Source organism: Colletotrichum siamense, assembly GCF_013390195.1.
Source record: "Colletotrichum siamense strain Cg363 chromosome Unknown KSG_Cg363_contig01, whole genome shotgun sequence".
NCBI lineage: Eukaryota > Fungi > Ascomycota > Sordariomycetes > Glomerellales > Glomerellaceae > Colletotrichum > Colletotrichum siamense.
The window spans coordinates 1,767,420-1,782,780 of NW_023501014.1; the positions used below are offsets into that span (position 1 = coordinate 1,767,420).

General features: G+C 55.6%; 4 protein-coding genes across 4 annotated transcripts; 1 reads left to right on the forward strand and 3 right to left on the reverse strand.

The window, feature by feature from the left end:
* Window positions 1-1,791: 1,791 nt before the first annotated feature.
* Window positions 1,792-2,511, reverse strand: CGCS363_v000427 (uncharacterized protein; the record flags this gene model as incomplete). Its single annotated transcript, XM_036632276.1, has 1 exon — window positions 1,792-2,511. The coding sequence occupies one exon, from the start codon at window positions 2,509-2,511 to the stop codon at window positions 1,792-1,794; it is 720 nt and encodes a 239-aa protein (XP_036501274.1).
* A 2,062-nt stretch (window positions 2,512-4,573) lies between these two features.
* Window positions 4,574-8,237, reverse strand: CGCS363_v000428 (uncharacterized protein; the record flags this gene model as incomplete). Its single annotated transcript, XM_036632277.1, has 7 exons — window positions 4,574-5,056; window positions 5,113-5,553; window positions 5,613-6,077; window positions 6,134-6,650; window positions 6,700-7,436; window positions 7,489-7,528; window positions 7,576-8,237. 7 exons carry the CDS (start codon window positions 8,235-8,237, stop codon window positions 4,574-4,576), a joined length of 3,345 nt encoding a protein of 1,114 aa, XP_036501265.1.
* Window positions 8,238-9,693: 1,456 nt separating this feature from the next.
* Window positions 9,694-11,582, reverse strand: CGCS363_v000429 (uncharacterized protein; the record flags this gene model as incomplete). The annotated part of the gene is made up of 4 exons (XM_036632278.1): window positions 9,694-10,346; window positions 10,402-10,480; window positions 10,536-10,668; window positions 10,723-11,582. The coding sequence occupies 4 exons, from the start codon at window positions 11,580-11,582 to the stop codon at window positions 9,694-9,696; spliced, it is 1,725 nt and encodes a 574-aa protein (XP_036501266.1).
* Window positions 11,583-13,499: 1,917 nt separating this feature from the next.
* On the forward strand, window positions 13,500-14,630 carry CGCS363_v000430 (uncharacterized protein; the record flags this gene model as incomplete). The annotated part of the gene is made up of 1 exon (XM_036632279.1): window positions 13,500-14,630. The coding sequence occupies one exon, from the start codon at window positions 13,500-13,502 to the stop codon at window positions 14,628-14,630; it is 1,131 nt and encodes a 376-aa protein (XP_036502223.1).
* Window positions 14,631-15,361: the final 731 nt, after the last annotated feature.

The window sequence follows — 15,361 nt, forward strand, 5'->3', positions numbered from 1 at the left end:
CCGCTGCGGGTTGAGAGCGAGGCGGCGTCCGCGTGCGCCGACTATGCCACGGATGTACGATGGCGGGTCCAGATTGAGCTCTGCCTCCATTTCTGTGGATTCCCTCCCGTCTGCTATGGACTGCCGAAGTATTCCAGAAACCCAATCGGACGCACACACTCGCCGATGCGTTCACTTGTTCGAACGCCTAGCATCGATGAGATATGAACCGATTACCTTGGGTCCGCTGAGAAGTCGCAGCCACGCCCAGTCCAACGCAGGAGAGCTTCAGAAATATCTCTTTAGTCTTCTGACAAAAAGGAAGCCCGCCATGAGGCAAAACAATGGACACTCGGGGAATTGAACCCCGGACCTTTCACAAGGCGCACCACCTGGAGATACCGGCGAAGATGCGAAGCGAAAATCATACCCCTAGACCAAGCGCCCGAATCGTATGCACAGTGAGGCCAAGAACGCGATCGAGAACCCACCACGGCGGAGATCGTGGCGGGGGAAGACGCAAGAGTGGGATTCTGGCGACGGCGATGGTTGGTTGGGGACGACGGTGGGACCGCTCGTGTACATCTGTCCTGTGGGTGAACAGTAGAGCCAGCGCTCAGACTCGACAGCGCCCCCATCTGAAGTCACGATGGAATCACCGAGAAACCTCTCTTCAAGGCGAGGCGCTCGGGAGTGATCCAAGGATATCAGAAACGTTCGAGGCCCTGCTTGGTAGTTTGGGCAGTTCGTCTTGGCAACGAAAACAAACGGGAGCCACTTCGCTTGCCCCGGCCGCGATCACGACATGGGAACTCGAGCAAACAATCAAGAGGAAACGCGACACGGTCAGATCGATCTTGCCAAGGCTTCAAAGATAGCCTCATCGACGTCTCAAGGGAACGAGAAGTCTAGACGCGCCGGGCTGGCTGTCATGGCTGTCACCGAGGAGGCGGGGTGAGGAGGGGGAGGGGGCATGTAACCGTGGCCAGGGGGCTTCTCCGTCTCAGGAAGCCCAGAAAAGACCCTTAAAACAAGCACAGAAAAAAAGAGGGAAAGCCTAAAATAGAGAGGGGGACGGCATCGCGACTAAGTCAGTTTCCCTGTCGTTGATCCTGGAGAGAGACGGTTGATCCTTTATCTCAAATCAAGTCCTATTTTGAGGTGTTGGTTTCGCGGCATGCGGGGCGACGAACGTTGGGGATGGGGACAAGGAGACCGGGCAGGATGGTGTCAAGTCTTCGCGGAGGATAGACTTTTGCCTCGAAGCGCAGAACTGTTAACGTTATATGCTATATGATGCTCGGTATCCCCAGAGTTGTGAGAAACGTGCCATGGTTCCCAAATGCGGTTGTTGGTGGTAAGGTGCTTGTCAAATCTGGTACACGCCCCTACAACGAGCGTCAAGAATCCTTACTATTCAACTGAAGAGATAATTGGCAAGCGCATTGCTATAAGATATGCAGCAAGAATTGTGCCAACTTCTATTGTAGTGAATAGATTGTAGAAGTCTTCCGAGACACCACGATGCTTCACAAGAGTCGATATGTGCAGGGCAACGAGACATGAAAGGACAAGGCCGTTGCTTGGATATCATAACATATCTATCGTATCGTATGTGTTTCCATCATATCGTTCTTCGCTCGCTGTCGTTCAGACAAAATACCTCATCCAGCAGATAAATCATAACCAAATATCCCAACAACTCCAGACCCTCATAGAAGCACAAATCATGAAACATCATATCTCCCAAATAATAAGACCCATCCCGAATAGACTCATACAAAGTCATCCAAACCTATGCCAGGTCTTCCCTCACCGCCTGTGAATGTACTCCCGCTCCCTCCTGCGGTCCGAGATGGTAACTCTCATCCTCTCCTCCTCAGGCGGCGGGGGCGGCGGCAGCATGCGCGGTGGCGAGTACCGCCTCCCCTCGACGTACCTGAACGTCTCGTAGCGCGGCTCGACGGGGACGGGGACGGGGTACGGCACGCGCACGGGGACGAGCTTCTCGCGCTCGACGTAGACCTCTCTGACGTCCCTCTCGCGGTCGCGGCTGCCGTGGCGTGAGTGGCTGCAGCTGCGGCTGCGGCTGCTGCGTGAGGACTTGCTGCTCTTGCTGCTCTTGACGCTCTTGACACTAGGCTCCACGTCGACTGCGATGACCTCGATGGGCGCGGGCTCAGGCGGCAGGACGATGGGCGGCGGCGGAGGAGGAGGAGGGAGCGCGATGACGGGTGGAGGCGGAGGAGGGAGAGGCTCGACAACGGGGGGAGGAGGGGGCGTGCAGGGCCTGACGATGACCGGCGGCGGGGTCGGCTCGCGGGCTGGGATGAAGGTTGTCTTCTTTGTGCGGACGGTGACGGCGCCGTTGGTGGGGGGTTCAAGGTAGAGGCGCTTCTTTGCGCCGTGGTGGGAGTGGTGGCGGTGGTGGTGATGGTACTCGTAGTATTCTCGTGAGGATGCTGCTTTGGTGATTAGCTTTTTTGCTTCTGAGGTGACGTCAGGGATAAAGCGGGAGTTACACGTACCCATTTTGAACAGCTGTGCAGAGAGGGAACTGTTGAGGAGGGAAGTCTGAGTGCGCCGGTGTGGCCTACACTAAGGTGCGACGTTGGCCGATACCGACGGTGTGGTTTTCACAACGGGGGACCGAGGTTCGTTTTGGGTTGCGGGTAGGCGCAGGTCGCAGGCGGATTCTGCTGCAACACACCCGGATATGGGATGATGTGAAGGAGTAAAAAAGGGACGATCGAGTTTGTTTGGCGGGACAGAAGTGAAGATCAGCTTCTGAATCAGAAAAGAGAGGCGGGAAGGCTGGGTTTCGAGTGCGTGGCGATGGAGCTGCACTAAATAAGGTCGGGGGCAGAAGAAGGGGGGATGAATGGTGGGCGGGAGATGCGCTATCCCATTATATAACTACGTACCGCTGGGCGCAAGAGAGCCAGCTGCTGCCAGGGAAAGACACAGAAAAAAAGACTTGGAAAAGCGAACTTGTCCAGGCAAGGCCGGACGGGAAATGTCACCGTCGCTGACGGCTGTCACTGGTTGGGTTGGGCGGCGGTGGGTGTCACCCACACCACCCACCTCGCATAGCCGGATAGTACAAGTACCTTGCGCTTCCTAGTTTGCAGTACAGTACAGTGCTCACAAACACCAAGGAGATGATGGTGTGTCAGCCCGAGGGAAAGCCCAGTCTGGATGGGAGACCCAGGCCAGGCTGGGTCGACGTGCAGCTGCAGTGTCGAGGGAGAGAAGACGACGACGGGAAGTGGTGCATCGCCATGGCCGTGTCCCCCGCCCTCTGGAGGCTCAGCACCAGCAGCACCAGCGCCGAGGACCCAGCAGCGGGAAGCCCGACCGAGACGAGACGCACGAGAGAGGGGACCTGATGGAGCACAGCCGCTTTGGATGGAGCTGAACATACTCAGTACTAGTGTATGGTATCTTTTCTGCAATACTCTATTCGGCGCGCAAAGTGGGATATCTCTAGAGAGCAAGCAAATGAACAAACAATGACACTGGGCGATCAAATTACAATTAGGAGGGACCATGCAGAACCGCAAACCTGTCCAACAAAACCCAGGACCATCCCCCCTCCATCTTCCCACATGAACAAGACCCTTCCCTCCTTCCAGACCGTCCTTCCACCATCTTCTTTCCCTTCGCGTGAGGGACAGGGGCGCGCGATTGGGCAATTAGGGCCTTATGACGCCAGTGGGCACGTCACGCCAAAATCAAGATTCCGGGAGGGTCCTCGTGCGCTCTCCTGCTGGAGGGAGGGGTGCTTAGCCCGGGCTGCCACCTCTCTCTTTTTTGGGTTCTCCGGCTGACATCCCCCGGCGGTCTCGACCGTCTTCATTCGCTCCGCGCACCTCGGGTCCTCTCTCGATGCACTGCGGTATGTGTGTGCGAGTCCTGCGTCCTGTCCTGCGTGCTGCCCGTCACCGCCGATGGTCGACGGCGCGGGATGGGAGAAAATCAAGGTTGTTGATGTGCCGCCGCGCGGGATTGCTCGCAGCTAGCTCGCTGCGCACCGCCATTTCCCACGAGATGCGATTGCTCTGCGCCGCGCCTTTTCGTCCACTTGCGCAGCCAACTCGGGGTACCCCTGATCGTGGGGTTGCAGGGCTGAGCTTGTTGGATTGGGTGCGCTGGCAGCTCCATCTTCTGTCCCAACCATCTCCGCCGCGCCGCCGCCATCTCTTTGGGGTCCGGGGCCAGCAGACATCGTTGGGCTGCGGGCCGAGAAGAGAGAGAACTATTCTTCCCCCAAGTCGCTGCTGCGCGGCCTCTTGGGCCCCGATTCTTAGGAGCTGGCCTCACTCTCGTTGGGCGCCGTCTTCGATGCCAAGGCCGCGAACTGTACGATCCCATCTATCGATCGTCGCTGGCTGCATGCTTGACTGATTCGAGATCCGGCCATCTCTTCGCAGCCCAACCTCTGCATTGCCGCTTTCTTTTTTCTCGCCTTCCCAGATCAAGTAAGTCTAGATCCATCCATTAGGACCCTTGACCCTGGGATCTATCCGGCTCGGGTGCCCCCGAACTTCCTTGATACGATCCAAGGCAGTCGCCCATCGTGGGACTAGGGCCCTCAAGCCGCCGACATCCTCGCGCGCTGCTGCCGCCGTGACGCACCATCTGACCGAACCAGCTTCACCGTCCGCCTCATGAAGTTCTGTTTGGCTGACGGCGGTCGAGCATACACAGCCGCCCTCGGAGCAGGGAGCTCACGCACCTCCATCGCGTCATGGTGATTTGACTTCTCTGAGATGCCAGCGTGCGCAGAGAACCCGGATCCGAAATTCTCCTCGCGGCGAAACTTATTGGCCATCCAGTTGAACAGATGGCCTAGCTCTCCCATCCACCACAGACCGAGCACGATGACCAGGATGGTGACTGGTATCGCAGAGGCCCAGTAAAGCCACTGACCGGCCTCCATGTCACGGATGTCGCTCGTGTTCATCCCGAAGATGCTCGACACCGCGCTCAAGGGCAGGAATATGATTGTGACAATGGTGAAAGCATAAATGGCCTGCTCTTGCCGGTCCTTCGTCACCGCTGCGTTGTTCAGGTTCTAGCCACTCGTCAGCAAAGTCATCCCATGCTGAAAGTCAAGTTTGTTGGGCTTACCGTCTGCTCCAGGACATCGGCCTGTTCAGCATATTCATCAAAGTCTCTTGCCCGACGCTCCAACAGTTGCGTGCACTCTGCGGCGAGGAGATCCCTGAAGCCAGCAGCATCCGTGGACGGAAGCTTGTAAAAGTCTGACACCTCAGCGATGGATGCGAGCAGAACGTCCGCCTCGCCATCCTCGGCGTATCTGTTCCTCGCCATGCGCAGGTGATTCCGCAGGGACGCACCTTCCCGTCTGTTCGCCTCACTGTACTGTACCGCGTTCAGACGGCGGTGCTTTGGTGTTGTGGATGAACCTTCGTCCCGAGATGCCAGAATAGAGTTGAAAACGCTGTTTTGCGCAGCTATCGTGCGGTTGATCACGGTGACTTCCTGACGCAAAAAGTTGATTCGCTGCTGATAAGTCATGTCTGACGCCCCGTTTGCAATTTCGTTCTCCTGCGAAGAATAAAGTGTCAGCACGTGAAACGGCGGTGTTCAACCCAAATTAGACTTACCAAAGCTCTGAGATACTCAGAGTATGTGTCGCTGATTCCAGCATACTTTTCAGACGTGTTGGAGAGGAGTCCGTATCCGATCAGGGATACGACCTCCAGCGGGAGGACGGAAGAGCGTTCCAAGAGCTTAAGATTTGACAGGCGTTCCATGATGTGCTTCATGCCGCTCTTCACCAAAGAGTCGGCCACGTCCAGATGGTCCTCCCACATGTGTGTCTCATGACTGGCGTAGATCAGACCCATGACCAGATGAAGCCAAGCACGGATCAGGTCAATAGGCACGTCGATCTCCAGACGGTCTGTAGGTTCAGCGTGAGACAGGATGCTCTTGAAAGCCATGACAGGGAGGGCGAGTTGTCGCAAAGCTTTTCTCATCGTTGGGGCGTTGGCGAAGACGGCGTCGCGTCGTCTCTTGTCGAGTCCGTGAGGGTGAGGTTCGCCATCTGCGGAGTCGGATACGGGGACCTAAAGGTAGTTTAGCGACATGTTGAGTTTGCGGCGAACTTTAGACGGAAACTCACCCAGACGAGGTTCATCACAGCCCCCCAAAACCGCTCAGTTGTTGGCCCGTCAAACAGTGGAGGCAGGAAAAATCTGAACAGAGTGTCGGCAGCGTTGAATATGTCAACGCGGTCTTCGTAGTCCTGCTTCTTCCAAGGTTTGTTCTTTAACTCCTGGATGGCAGCCCCCTGCTGTTCAAGGTAGGCGTAGACCTCGTCTCGACCAGACGCCTCGGAATCCAAGTAAGCTCGCCGGTCCGGCCCGTTTGTCTCGGCAGTCAAGAAATCCTCTACTTCGGAAAGCTGTTTTTGTAGGACAATAAAGTTGGGGCCTTCGACCGGGCTTGAGATATGCGCGTCAGCCCAGCTGAAGACGTGAAACCTCTCGTTTGCTTTTCCATGTCCCGGCGGATAGCTCAACCGTTTTCCGGGTGAAAGGGGAGCCGGCTGAAGGTCGGCACCGGGCTGAGACCGAGTATTGCTCACTAATTGTCCGATGGGTCGGAGGATGCCGCTCGGCGGAAGTTGAGGTGGCGCACTGTTTCCCGTTAGCTACATCCGGCAAGCTACGGAGCTGATATACCGACCAGGTTTCCATCGTGACAACGACATTTCTGCGTGATGTGCTAGCAAACTGCAAGACCTTCCACCAACGTGCTTCGCCCAGCTGACGGCCGTTAAAGTGGAAGCGCACTGCCTTGGGCCAGAAGTCGGCGAAGTGGGCAATGAACGCAAACCAGGTCTGACACTCCTCAAGAGGGAAAGACCACAAGACTGATTCCCCGTATTGAACGAGGATACGCCCAGACTCTGCGCTGTGAGAAGGGTCTTTCGCCGGCTCCGACACCACGCTGACACTGTCGCCTCGCAGGGCCGCCTCGGACATCGAACCGCAGGTGATGAGAAGGGAGTTGTCGAGAACGATGCACCAAAGCTGGCGAATGTGAAAGCAGGAACTCTTCTCACCGTTCCCAATTTGCCGCGTAGCTTGTTGCATGTCGCGCTTCTGGGAGTTTCGAGAGAACGATGCTTGCAACAGAGTCTGGGGAGGGTAAGCCCCTGGGTTTCCAGTGGCCAGGATTCCAGAGTAGTCCTCGAGAGAGAAGTAGGGTACACAAAGCCATGTTGCCGTTCGCTTACCCGGAGTCGACCCTTTCTCATGTTCCCCTTTTTGTAGAGGCAGTTGGAGGTAGCTCGGCTCCATGTGCTTTACCGTGGTTTGCCGGCTGGTTCTGACTGTCTTGGAATAATTCTTCCTCACGTCGGAGAGAAGCTTCCGGATGTCATTCTGCTCGTTCTCCGAGAGGCATCGCGAGATTTCATTCTGGGAATGGTCAGCCTCGGGGCCTTCTGTATACTGCTGAGAAAATACCCACCGTGAATTCGTCAAAGTTCATCATGTCTTGTTGTACATGCCTAGCAGTTGTTAGGGATGAAGAAACAATGTTTGTCTGAGAACTTACAGCCACCTGAACAGAGACTGCCTCCTCCTCCTCGCATCATGGACAATCTCCAAAGCCGCAGAGTGCAAGCCACCAAGCACACCTTCCCCGGTGTACTTTGACTGGTACACATAAAATGCTTCGCTCAGCGGTGGCTCTTCTCCCCTCAGCGTAGAGTCGTCAGAAAACGGCGTCTCCAAATCAGACCCGTCGTCGTCTTTTGAGTGATCGCCAGACGGACGAGCGGGGTCAAAGGCGTAAACCTTCCCCGTCGTCTCCTCCACATCAACCCAGTCCTCCGTCTCCTGAATAGGAGTCAGATACTCCATGTCCGTGAACTCTGGCGGCATCGGGAACCCGTCCAGGTCGACGGAGTGTTCGTCTCCCGTAGCGTCCGTGTAGACAGAAATGGGCGATGGCTCTTTGGACGGGGCCGGAGGCATCTCTTCTTCCTCTTCTGGCACCGCGGACGGGAATGCTGGTGTTTGCTGCCGCGAAATAGGTGCTGCCATGGGCGTTTTCGGCCGGCGTCTCGGTGTGATGGCGTCCATAGGCGAGGCGAAGCGAACCATGGGCTGAAGTAGTGATCGGGTCGATCGCCGGCGGGCTGGGGTGGTGGCATGCGGCGGTGGCGTCGGCGGGACGGGGATGTAGATGTCATCTTGCTTCCGAAAGTCCTCCATCATCTGGGCCAGGTTCACACCCCTGTACTGGCTTCTGAGACTTTGTGCTGAAGTTCGCGGTGGGAACAGGGAATGGCCTCGACGGCGAGGTTCCCTCTGCGATTCATACATATTGCTGGCCGATTCGTACTGTGTCTTATGCCTGTATTTTGTGTGTGAAACACAGTGTAAAGTCTCGTCAATGGTGTGTAAGTGGCTACCGAAGCCCTTGGACGAGCCAGATATTGGTCGTCTTTTCTTCAAGTGGTAAGTGGTATCAATAGTTTCAACGACCAAACGCCTCAAACCTCCCGAAAAGGGTCGTCTCAGAACGTGTCTGCAACACTTAAGTAAGAAAAATGCCTGCAATAGTGGTATCGCGTCAAATGTCACCCAGCCGACGCTTGTTTCTTGGCCAGCCACCCGCGTGGTCGCAATCAGGTGGCAGGGCCGCCGCTAACACGAGGCCCAGTGGGCATGTGCGCTACCCGTGCGCTGTCGCTCCAGGCACACAGAACCGCTAGCGCCGCCGTTGGCAACCTCTCTCCCCGCCATCTTCAGCGCTCGTCGCGGGGAGGTCCCAGCAGCTGTTGGGCGTTTCTGCGCCGAGCCCAGCCACTGACGTCCTAAGACGGTGGTTCCTGGTGCTTCTGCTACTGGGATGTACCTGCATTCGCGATGGACGATAGCCCGCTTAAGTCGGCATCGACATGGTTCACGGAGGCTCACGATAGCTGCTAGTTTTTCACGAAAAGGCGAGTAGCGTATGTTCGGATCTCTTTTCGTTGCCGTCCCGGCCGAATGTCTACACAAAACAAGTGGTTGTCCGTCCTCCTGAACTCCCAAGTCAACCCACGGGTATCTACCGTTCCTGAACTCCAACCCAAGTGGTATCTCGTCCCGTTCCAGAAAAAAAAAAAAGGAAGACTAAAGAAAAACAGACGATGAGCGTCCCCAGAGTCCTCGTATGTCCATGTCCACGTATTGGTATCAATAGGCTTAATGAGCAACTCGATCGGCTGAGGAACTCAAGGCCATCCGTCTAGCGCAAAGAAGCAACGAAACCACCTCGAAGGATCTTAGCCAGCCATTCGTTACCAGAATTTACAATGTTCGTAAGGCTGGCCGGCCAAGTATCTGCCATCATCCGAGCGTCCATCCCTATTGCTGGGATCAAAACCGTCGCACTGCTGCAGGTACGCATCCGCCGGTCGTAGGTAAACAAGGTGAAGCAAGTCAGAAAGCCGCCGTAAGTTCTGTTCTCAGACTAGTCCCTCTGCTAGAGAAATTGAGCCAGTGGTTTTTCAGCCATTGCAAAGTCGAAGCCAGCATCCACAATGAGAACCCACATGGAAGGTGTTGCTGAGAGCGATGGCAAGTGCGAAGTATCCCAATGCCGAAGCTCGTCACCAACAGTGAGGTGCAAACAGCAAGAAGTCCAGGCTGAGGAGCGACTGGCTAAAGACATGCCCGGTCTTTAAAAGTTCGGGATGTGAGCGTCTCTCATCTTCTTCGCCATCTCGTCGATGGATGCGATGTAGTAAGACGGGGCAGCAGTCGAGGGACCAGGAATACCGAGCTGCTGTTGCTGCTGCTGCTGACGGATCTGGGGCAGATTGACGTCGGTGTAGAACTCCTCCTCCTCGAGCCAGTTGCCGTCGCGATCGAAGATTTGGGCATACTCGTCGAGAAGACCCTGAGAGTACCAAAGCTTCATGTCCTCGCGCCAGGGGAAGTTGAGGTCGCTCCAGAACCGGGTGATCGGGTCCTTGAAGGCAGGCTGGCGGCGCCAGAAGGGCAAGACGATCACGAACAGCTTCGCGAGCAAGAGCTTCATCTTGCAGATCTCCTCGGGCTTCGCCTTCTTCTCCTCGTAGATGCAAATCATCGCCATGCGAATAGGCATCTCGAAGCTCTCCATCAGGCCCGGCTGCGTAAACTGGTAGTGGTAGAAGCGGCCAGAGAGAAGGGGGCCGTAGTACTCGACGGCCTCCTTGACGTTTTCGAGGAAGTACTTGCAGCCGCTGGCGATGTCGAGCTTGACGCAAGTGCGGTAGTTCATGGCGTTGAAGAGAACGAAGCGCGCATCCCACTTTTTCTGGCCTCGGTCGACCTTCATGCCTACCAGAACTGGGGAAATTGTCAGAAAACTGCACCATACTGGAGCTCGCAGGCATTTCCTTACATCCGTTGTAGAGAAAGACGATGATAGGGCCAACCTGCTTGATGTCATACTCGTCCATCTTCAGGAACGTCTTGCCATTCTGTTCAAAAACACGATTAGGATGCATTTATTGTGAAGTCAAGCGCATGCCTTACCGCGTCAGCAGGGGGAAGGTGCTCGGAAAACCAGGTCGAGTCCGTGACCAGAATATCGCGGTGAGCCAAGGCGTTCATACTACCCTTCTTGAAGGCAAGGGTGACATCCCATCCGTGCTTGGCACCAAAGAGCCTGCGAAGACGAAAGTCAGCAGGCGACTAGTATTCACTTTGTCGGGTTACTCACTCGCGGCGGCGGTCTCTCTCGCGCGCAGCGAGCACCGCCTTGGCGAGAGCCTCCTCCTCCTCGACTTCCTTCTTCTCGGCCTCGGCAGCAGCGGCAGCAGCGGCAGCAGCGGCAGCAGCGGCAGCAGCGGCAGCAGCAGCGGCTCCGTCGTCTTCCTCCTCGATAGCCACAGCAGAGTCCTCATCCTCCGATTCAGAGTCCTCGAAGGAAACGGCGACGCCCTTGCCCTTGTCCAGCTTGACCTTCTCCTTCCGAGTCAACTTCTTCTTTTCGGCAAACAATTCGACGGACACCGCGGGGCGGCCGCCGCTGCCGATGGGAGTGTCGATAGCTTCGCGAGCCGCCTTTCTGGCCTTGGCCTGGACCTTCTGCTTGGCCGCGCGCTTCGAGTTCTTCTTGTGAGCCATGTCGCTGTTGTTGCTGTCGTCGCTGTCGCTATCGTCACTGCTATTGTATTCACTGTCGTCGTTCTCGCTATCGTCGTTCTCGCTGTCGTCGTCTCTGCTATCTTCGTCGGCGGTAGTGATGTCGGTGTTTGTGTAGGATCCAGAAGAAGTCTTGGTCGAAGTGAGAGGAGGAAAATCCACAACACTGGCAGTGCAAGGTGAGGGATTCTCCAAGTTTACAGCACAAGCTGACTGAATTTTAGAGCTAGGCTCCGAGTTTGTCGAGCTGCCTTTGCCTTCCCGAGTGAGCTTCTCCTGGTCGAGGACAGCAGAATGAAGTGCTGCCAGAGATGCAGCAGGGGTGAGGCTTTCTGCGGACAAGGACGGGAATTCCTCCGCTTCAATAGTAATATCCTGCCTCAGGGGGCTAGGCTTCATGCCCTTCGGGCAGGCGACATGAGCCCAGGAGCGCATCTTTAGAAACTTGTGAGACACACGGTTAGTAGGCAGTCGAGACTCATACAAGTTCAAAGGAACTTGAAAGACGATGGCACGCAACAAAATCAATGTCGAATGGGTCTGTGGAAAAAGATGAGATATGCGTGAGTGAGTGGGTTGGCTGTGTCTAAGAAGGCTCGGGTGCAGTGCAGCAAGCTTGGGATCTCACAAATCTCAAAAGAAAACTGCTTGTGAGAATTCTGTGTGAAAATTCTGAGGCAGGTGAGAATTCCAGGTCGGCAGGTAGCTGGTGTGCTGTGGTAAGTGATCCTTCCCCTTCTGTTCTTTCAGTCTCACCTTCGCCTTGCCCAGTGCCTACCAAGAGGAAAGGAGTCTACATGTATTCCAGGCCTATCTACAACTCCGAGGAAGGAGAGATCTTCTCTGATGAGAGATCATATTGTTGCAACTCGATTTTTGAGGAAGTCCCCCTTCACTCAGTCATTTTGATATTTCACCCCTGAAGCCTTGAATGAAATATGAATCCTTAAGCAGACCTCATGAATCTGGCTTGAGCTTCTTTAAGAAAATCAATCCCTTCAGCGACTCGGTAAATTCCTCAACCTGAGTGGTTGAAAACTTTCTAGCTGTAGAAAGCATGAACAGAGGAAAGAGTGCCCCACTTGGTCGCCCCCTACTTCCTTCATTGTGGTAAAGAACCCAAAGCTCAACGCTGGTTTTGTCCGACACAAACAGACATTGCTATGATGTATGGTCTTTGTCAGCCCAGCTATGGCGAAGAGACTACTGCCGACAACAGCAAACCGGCGGTAGAATCTTCGTCAAAAGAAATGCACTTGCGTCCGCAACCTCGCTTTGCACTGCAAGTTTGTTAGAATTTGACTTCTGCGCGGCCAAGCTCCCGTGCCGCTGCAAGGGTCGTATTTCAAGAAAAAAGGCAGAATGTCGCAAGCCGGTGGGCGAGCAGCGGCCGGGTTGGGTCAACGTTGTATCAAAATTCTCCGAGTTTTTCAAGATCAATAAAAGAAAATAAACCCTATTCGTTTTTTCAAGATCGAGAATATATTTACTTCCAACCGGAAGGAAAACAAACAATAAAGCGAAGAAGATGAAAAAAAATCAACCAGGTCAGTGGTCGCAGATCATCCATCGTCGTTGTCGTCTGTATACTTACATAAGCGGGAGCAAGGACAAAGAGCAAAAGACCGGCCGCCCAAGGAAACATCACAATCTCTGGGGCATGGGCGATATAAGGTCAAAACGACCCCGGTCTTCGCTAGTCATGTCCATCCATACCTCGCTCTCGCTATTTCCTGTTCAGACCATCGATCGGACCCACTACCGAGCCGATCCTCGCGGATTGGACAGCCGTCATCAGAGTTGACCGGCGCACTTGCGGGGCGGACGGCAGACGTTCCATCGGAGGGGGGGCACTTGGTGAGCGCTTGGCGCTTGCACTTACAGGGCATCATACCTACCAAACCTGAGAGGCACAACGTGCTACATTGATGAAAACCCGCCAATCTTTCTGACTGGATCAAACCTTAAGAAAACCAGCCAAGACAGACAATGTCAAGGCCTTTGATGCTCGGGAAAGTATCACCGCACAACGAGACAAACCTCGGGAGTTGCACGGGGAACCGGAGTCCGCCATCATCTTCCCAAACAGACGGCGCCCCGGTATGCCCCTTTACACGGGCCTTGGAGACCAGCCGATTTGCGGTGGTGAGGTTGCCATCTCCACCGTCCCCCGTTTAAACTCGGACTCATGATCCGGCCCGAGAAACATTGACACCTGCCCGAGTCCCCCGTGTTGATGATAATAATAAGCAGTCGCCCACGAGCAACGAAGACGGGTCTTACGATGAAGTTGACATTCCAATCCATCTTTTACCCCAGACCTCACAAATATCTCTACCTATACCCAGCAAAATGAGCTCCTCAAGCGGCAACAGAGCCCTCTGGATCGCATCCTACGATGAGCCCGCCCAGATCATCGACCTCCCCATCCCAGACGCTCCCTCCGGCACGGTCGTTGTAAAGATCCTTGCTGCTCCTATCGTCCCTTACACCCACCTCTTTCACTCCGGCAAGCTCGAGCATGTCTCTCTCCCTCCCCCCTACGTGCCCAACCCGAATGCCATCGGCCGAGTGCATCAAGTCGGCCCCGACGCCGTCAAAGTCAAGGAAGGCGACCTTGTTTACGTCGACGCTACCACCCGTGGCCGTGACGATCCCGGAAGGATGATCATGATCGGACACATTGGCGGCCACGGCGAGGACAAAAAGCTCACCGAGGAGTGGCGTGACGGTTCACTGCAGCAGTACCAGAAGGTGCCCCTCGAGAACGTCTACCTTCTCGACGAGAAGCGTCTGTGCGGCGAGCTTGGATATGACTTCGCAGCTTTACATTCTATCGCACACTACTCCGTCGCCGCGGGTGCCCTCCTCGAGGCGGCCGATGTTAAGGTGGCCGAGACCGTCATCATCGGCCCCTCAGGAGGTTCCTTTGGCGGCCTGGCCGTCGAGGTCGCCCTCACCGCAGGCGCCAACGTCATTGCGCTAGGCCGCAGCGAGAACAAGCTCGCCGCCATGCGCAAAAAGCTCAACGACCACCCCCGCCTCAAGACCGTCGTCATGACCGGCGACGAGGAGGCCGACGCTGCAGCCATCCGCAAAGCGACCCCCAACGGCACCGGCGCTGAGATCTACAACGACTGGACCCCCGGCGAGCTCAAGAACCCGCCGTACCTCGGCGCCGCTCTGCGTGTGCTCAAGCGCGAGGGCAGAATCATCCTCAGCGGTGGCGCCAGCGAGACTCTGACTATCCCCTACGCCTCCTTCGGCATCATGAACCTCAAGCTGCAGGGCAAGTGGATGTGCGAGCGCCGGACGCTCGAGCAGCTGATCAGGATGATTGAAGGTGGCCAGCTGCGCATCGGCAAGGAGAGCGGCAGCGAGCTGGCCGTGTTCACGCTGGACCAACATGAAGAGGCCATCGAGCACGCGCGACTCAACGGTGGCTGGAGAAACTACACCGTTGTCGCGCCCAACCCTTGGTAGAAAAAGACGGCTCCACAGAATTGTTTTGCTTTTGATATCTTCCTTTCGTCATATGTAGCAAACGCATCAGCGTGCAGTCGATACAGGCTTGAGGCATTTGTGAAAATAGAGAAAAATTAGAATTATTGAGCGAATAGAACCCGACTCCGATTATGGGCTTGTGTAACTGAACCCCCCCCCCCCCCCCATAATCTCCCCCAGGGCTGCAGATGACAAAATGTGCTCTGACTTCTATCATCGACATGGATGTCAGATCTGTCCCTGCATGTTTGTCAGTTTCTGAACAAGCGACACGTCACATTGCTGACGAGACCCGAAAACCAAAATCCGACGACACGGTCCAGAGACGGAGGGAAGGTCTGTCTGTCTTACCTCGTAAGCCAGTCTTACACGACCCGTATCCCGTTGCGCCATTGGCTGACCCTCGTCGAGTAATTAAATAAGGTTTATGTTTCCATCGTAGATCTTGCGTTGACAGCCCAGGGCAGACAGCCCGCCGCCAATGCATGTGAATGGTGAATGAGTGAGATTATGTAAGGGCAGGGCAGGGCCAGCCATGGATACCTCCTTACCCAACGGGCCAACAAACGTCGCAGCGGTCTTGTCCCCGTGTTTTTATTGCCTGGCGGCTCCTGTGCCGCTTTGCTGCAGGCATTATTGGCGGGGAGCAGCTCCTCCGTTTGCCGGTGTGTTTTGGCAGCCCTCCCAGGGCTCCTTCCAAGCACACGTCG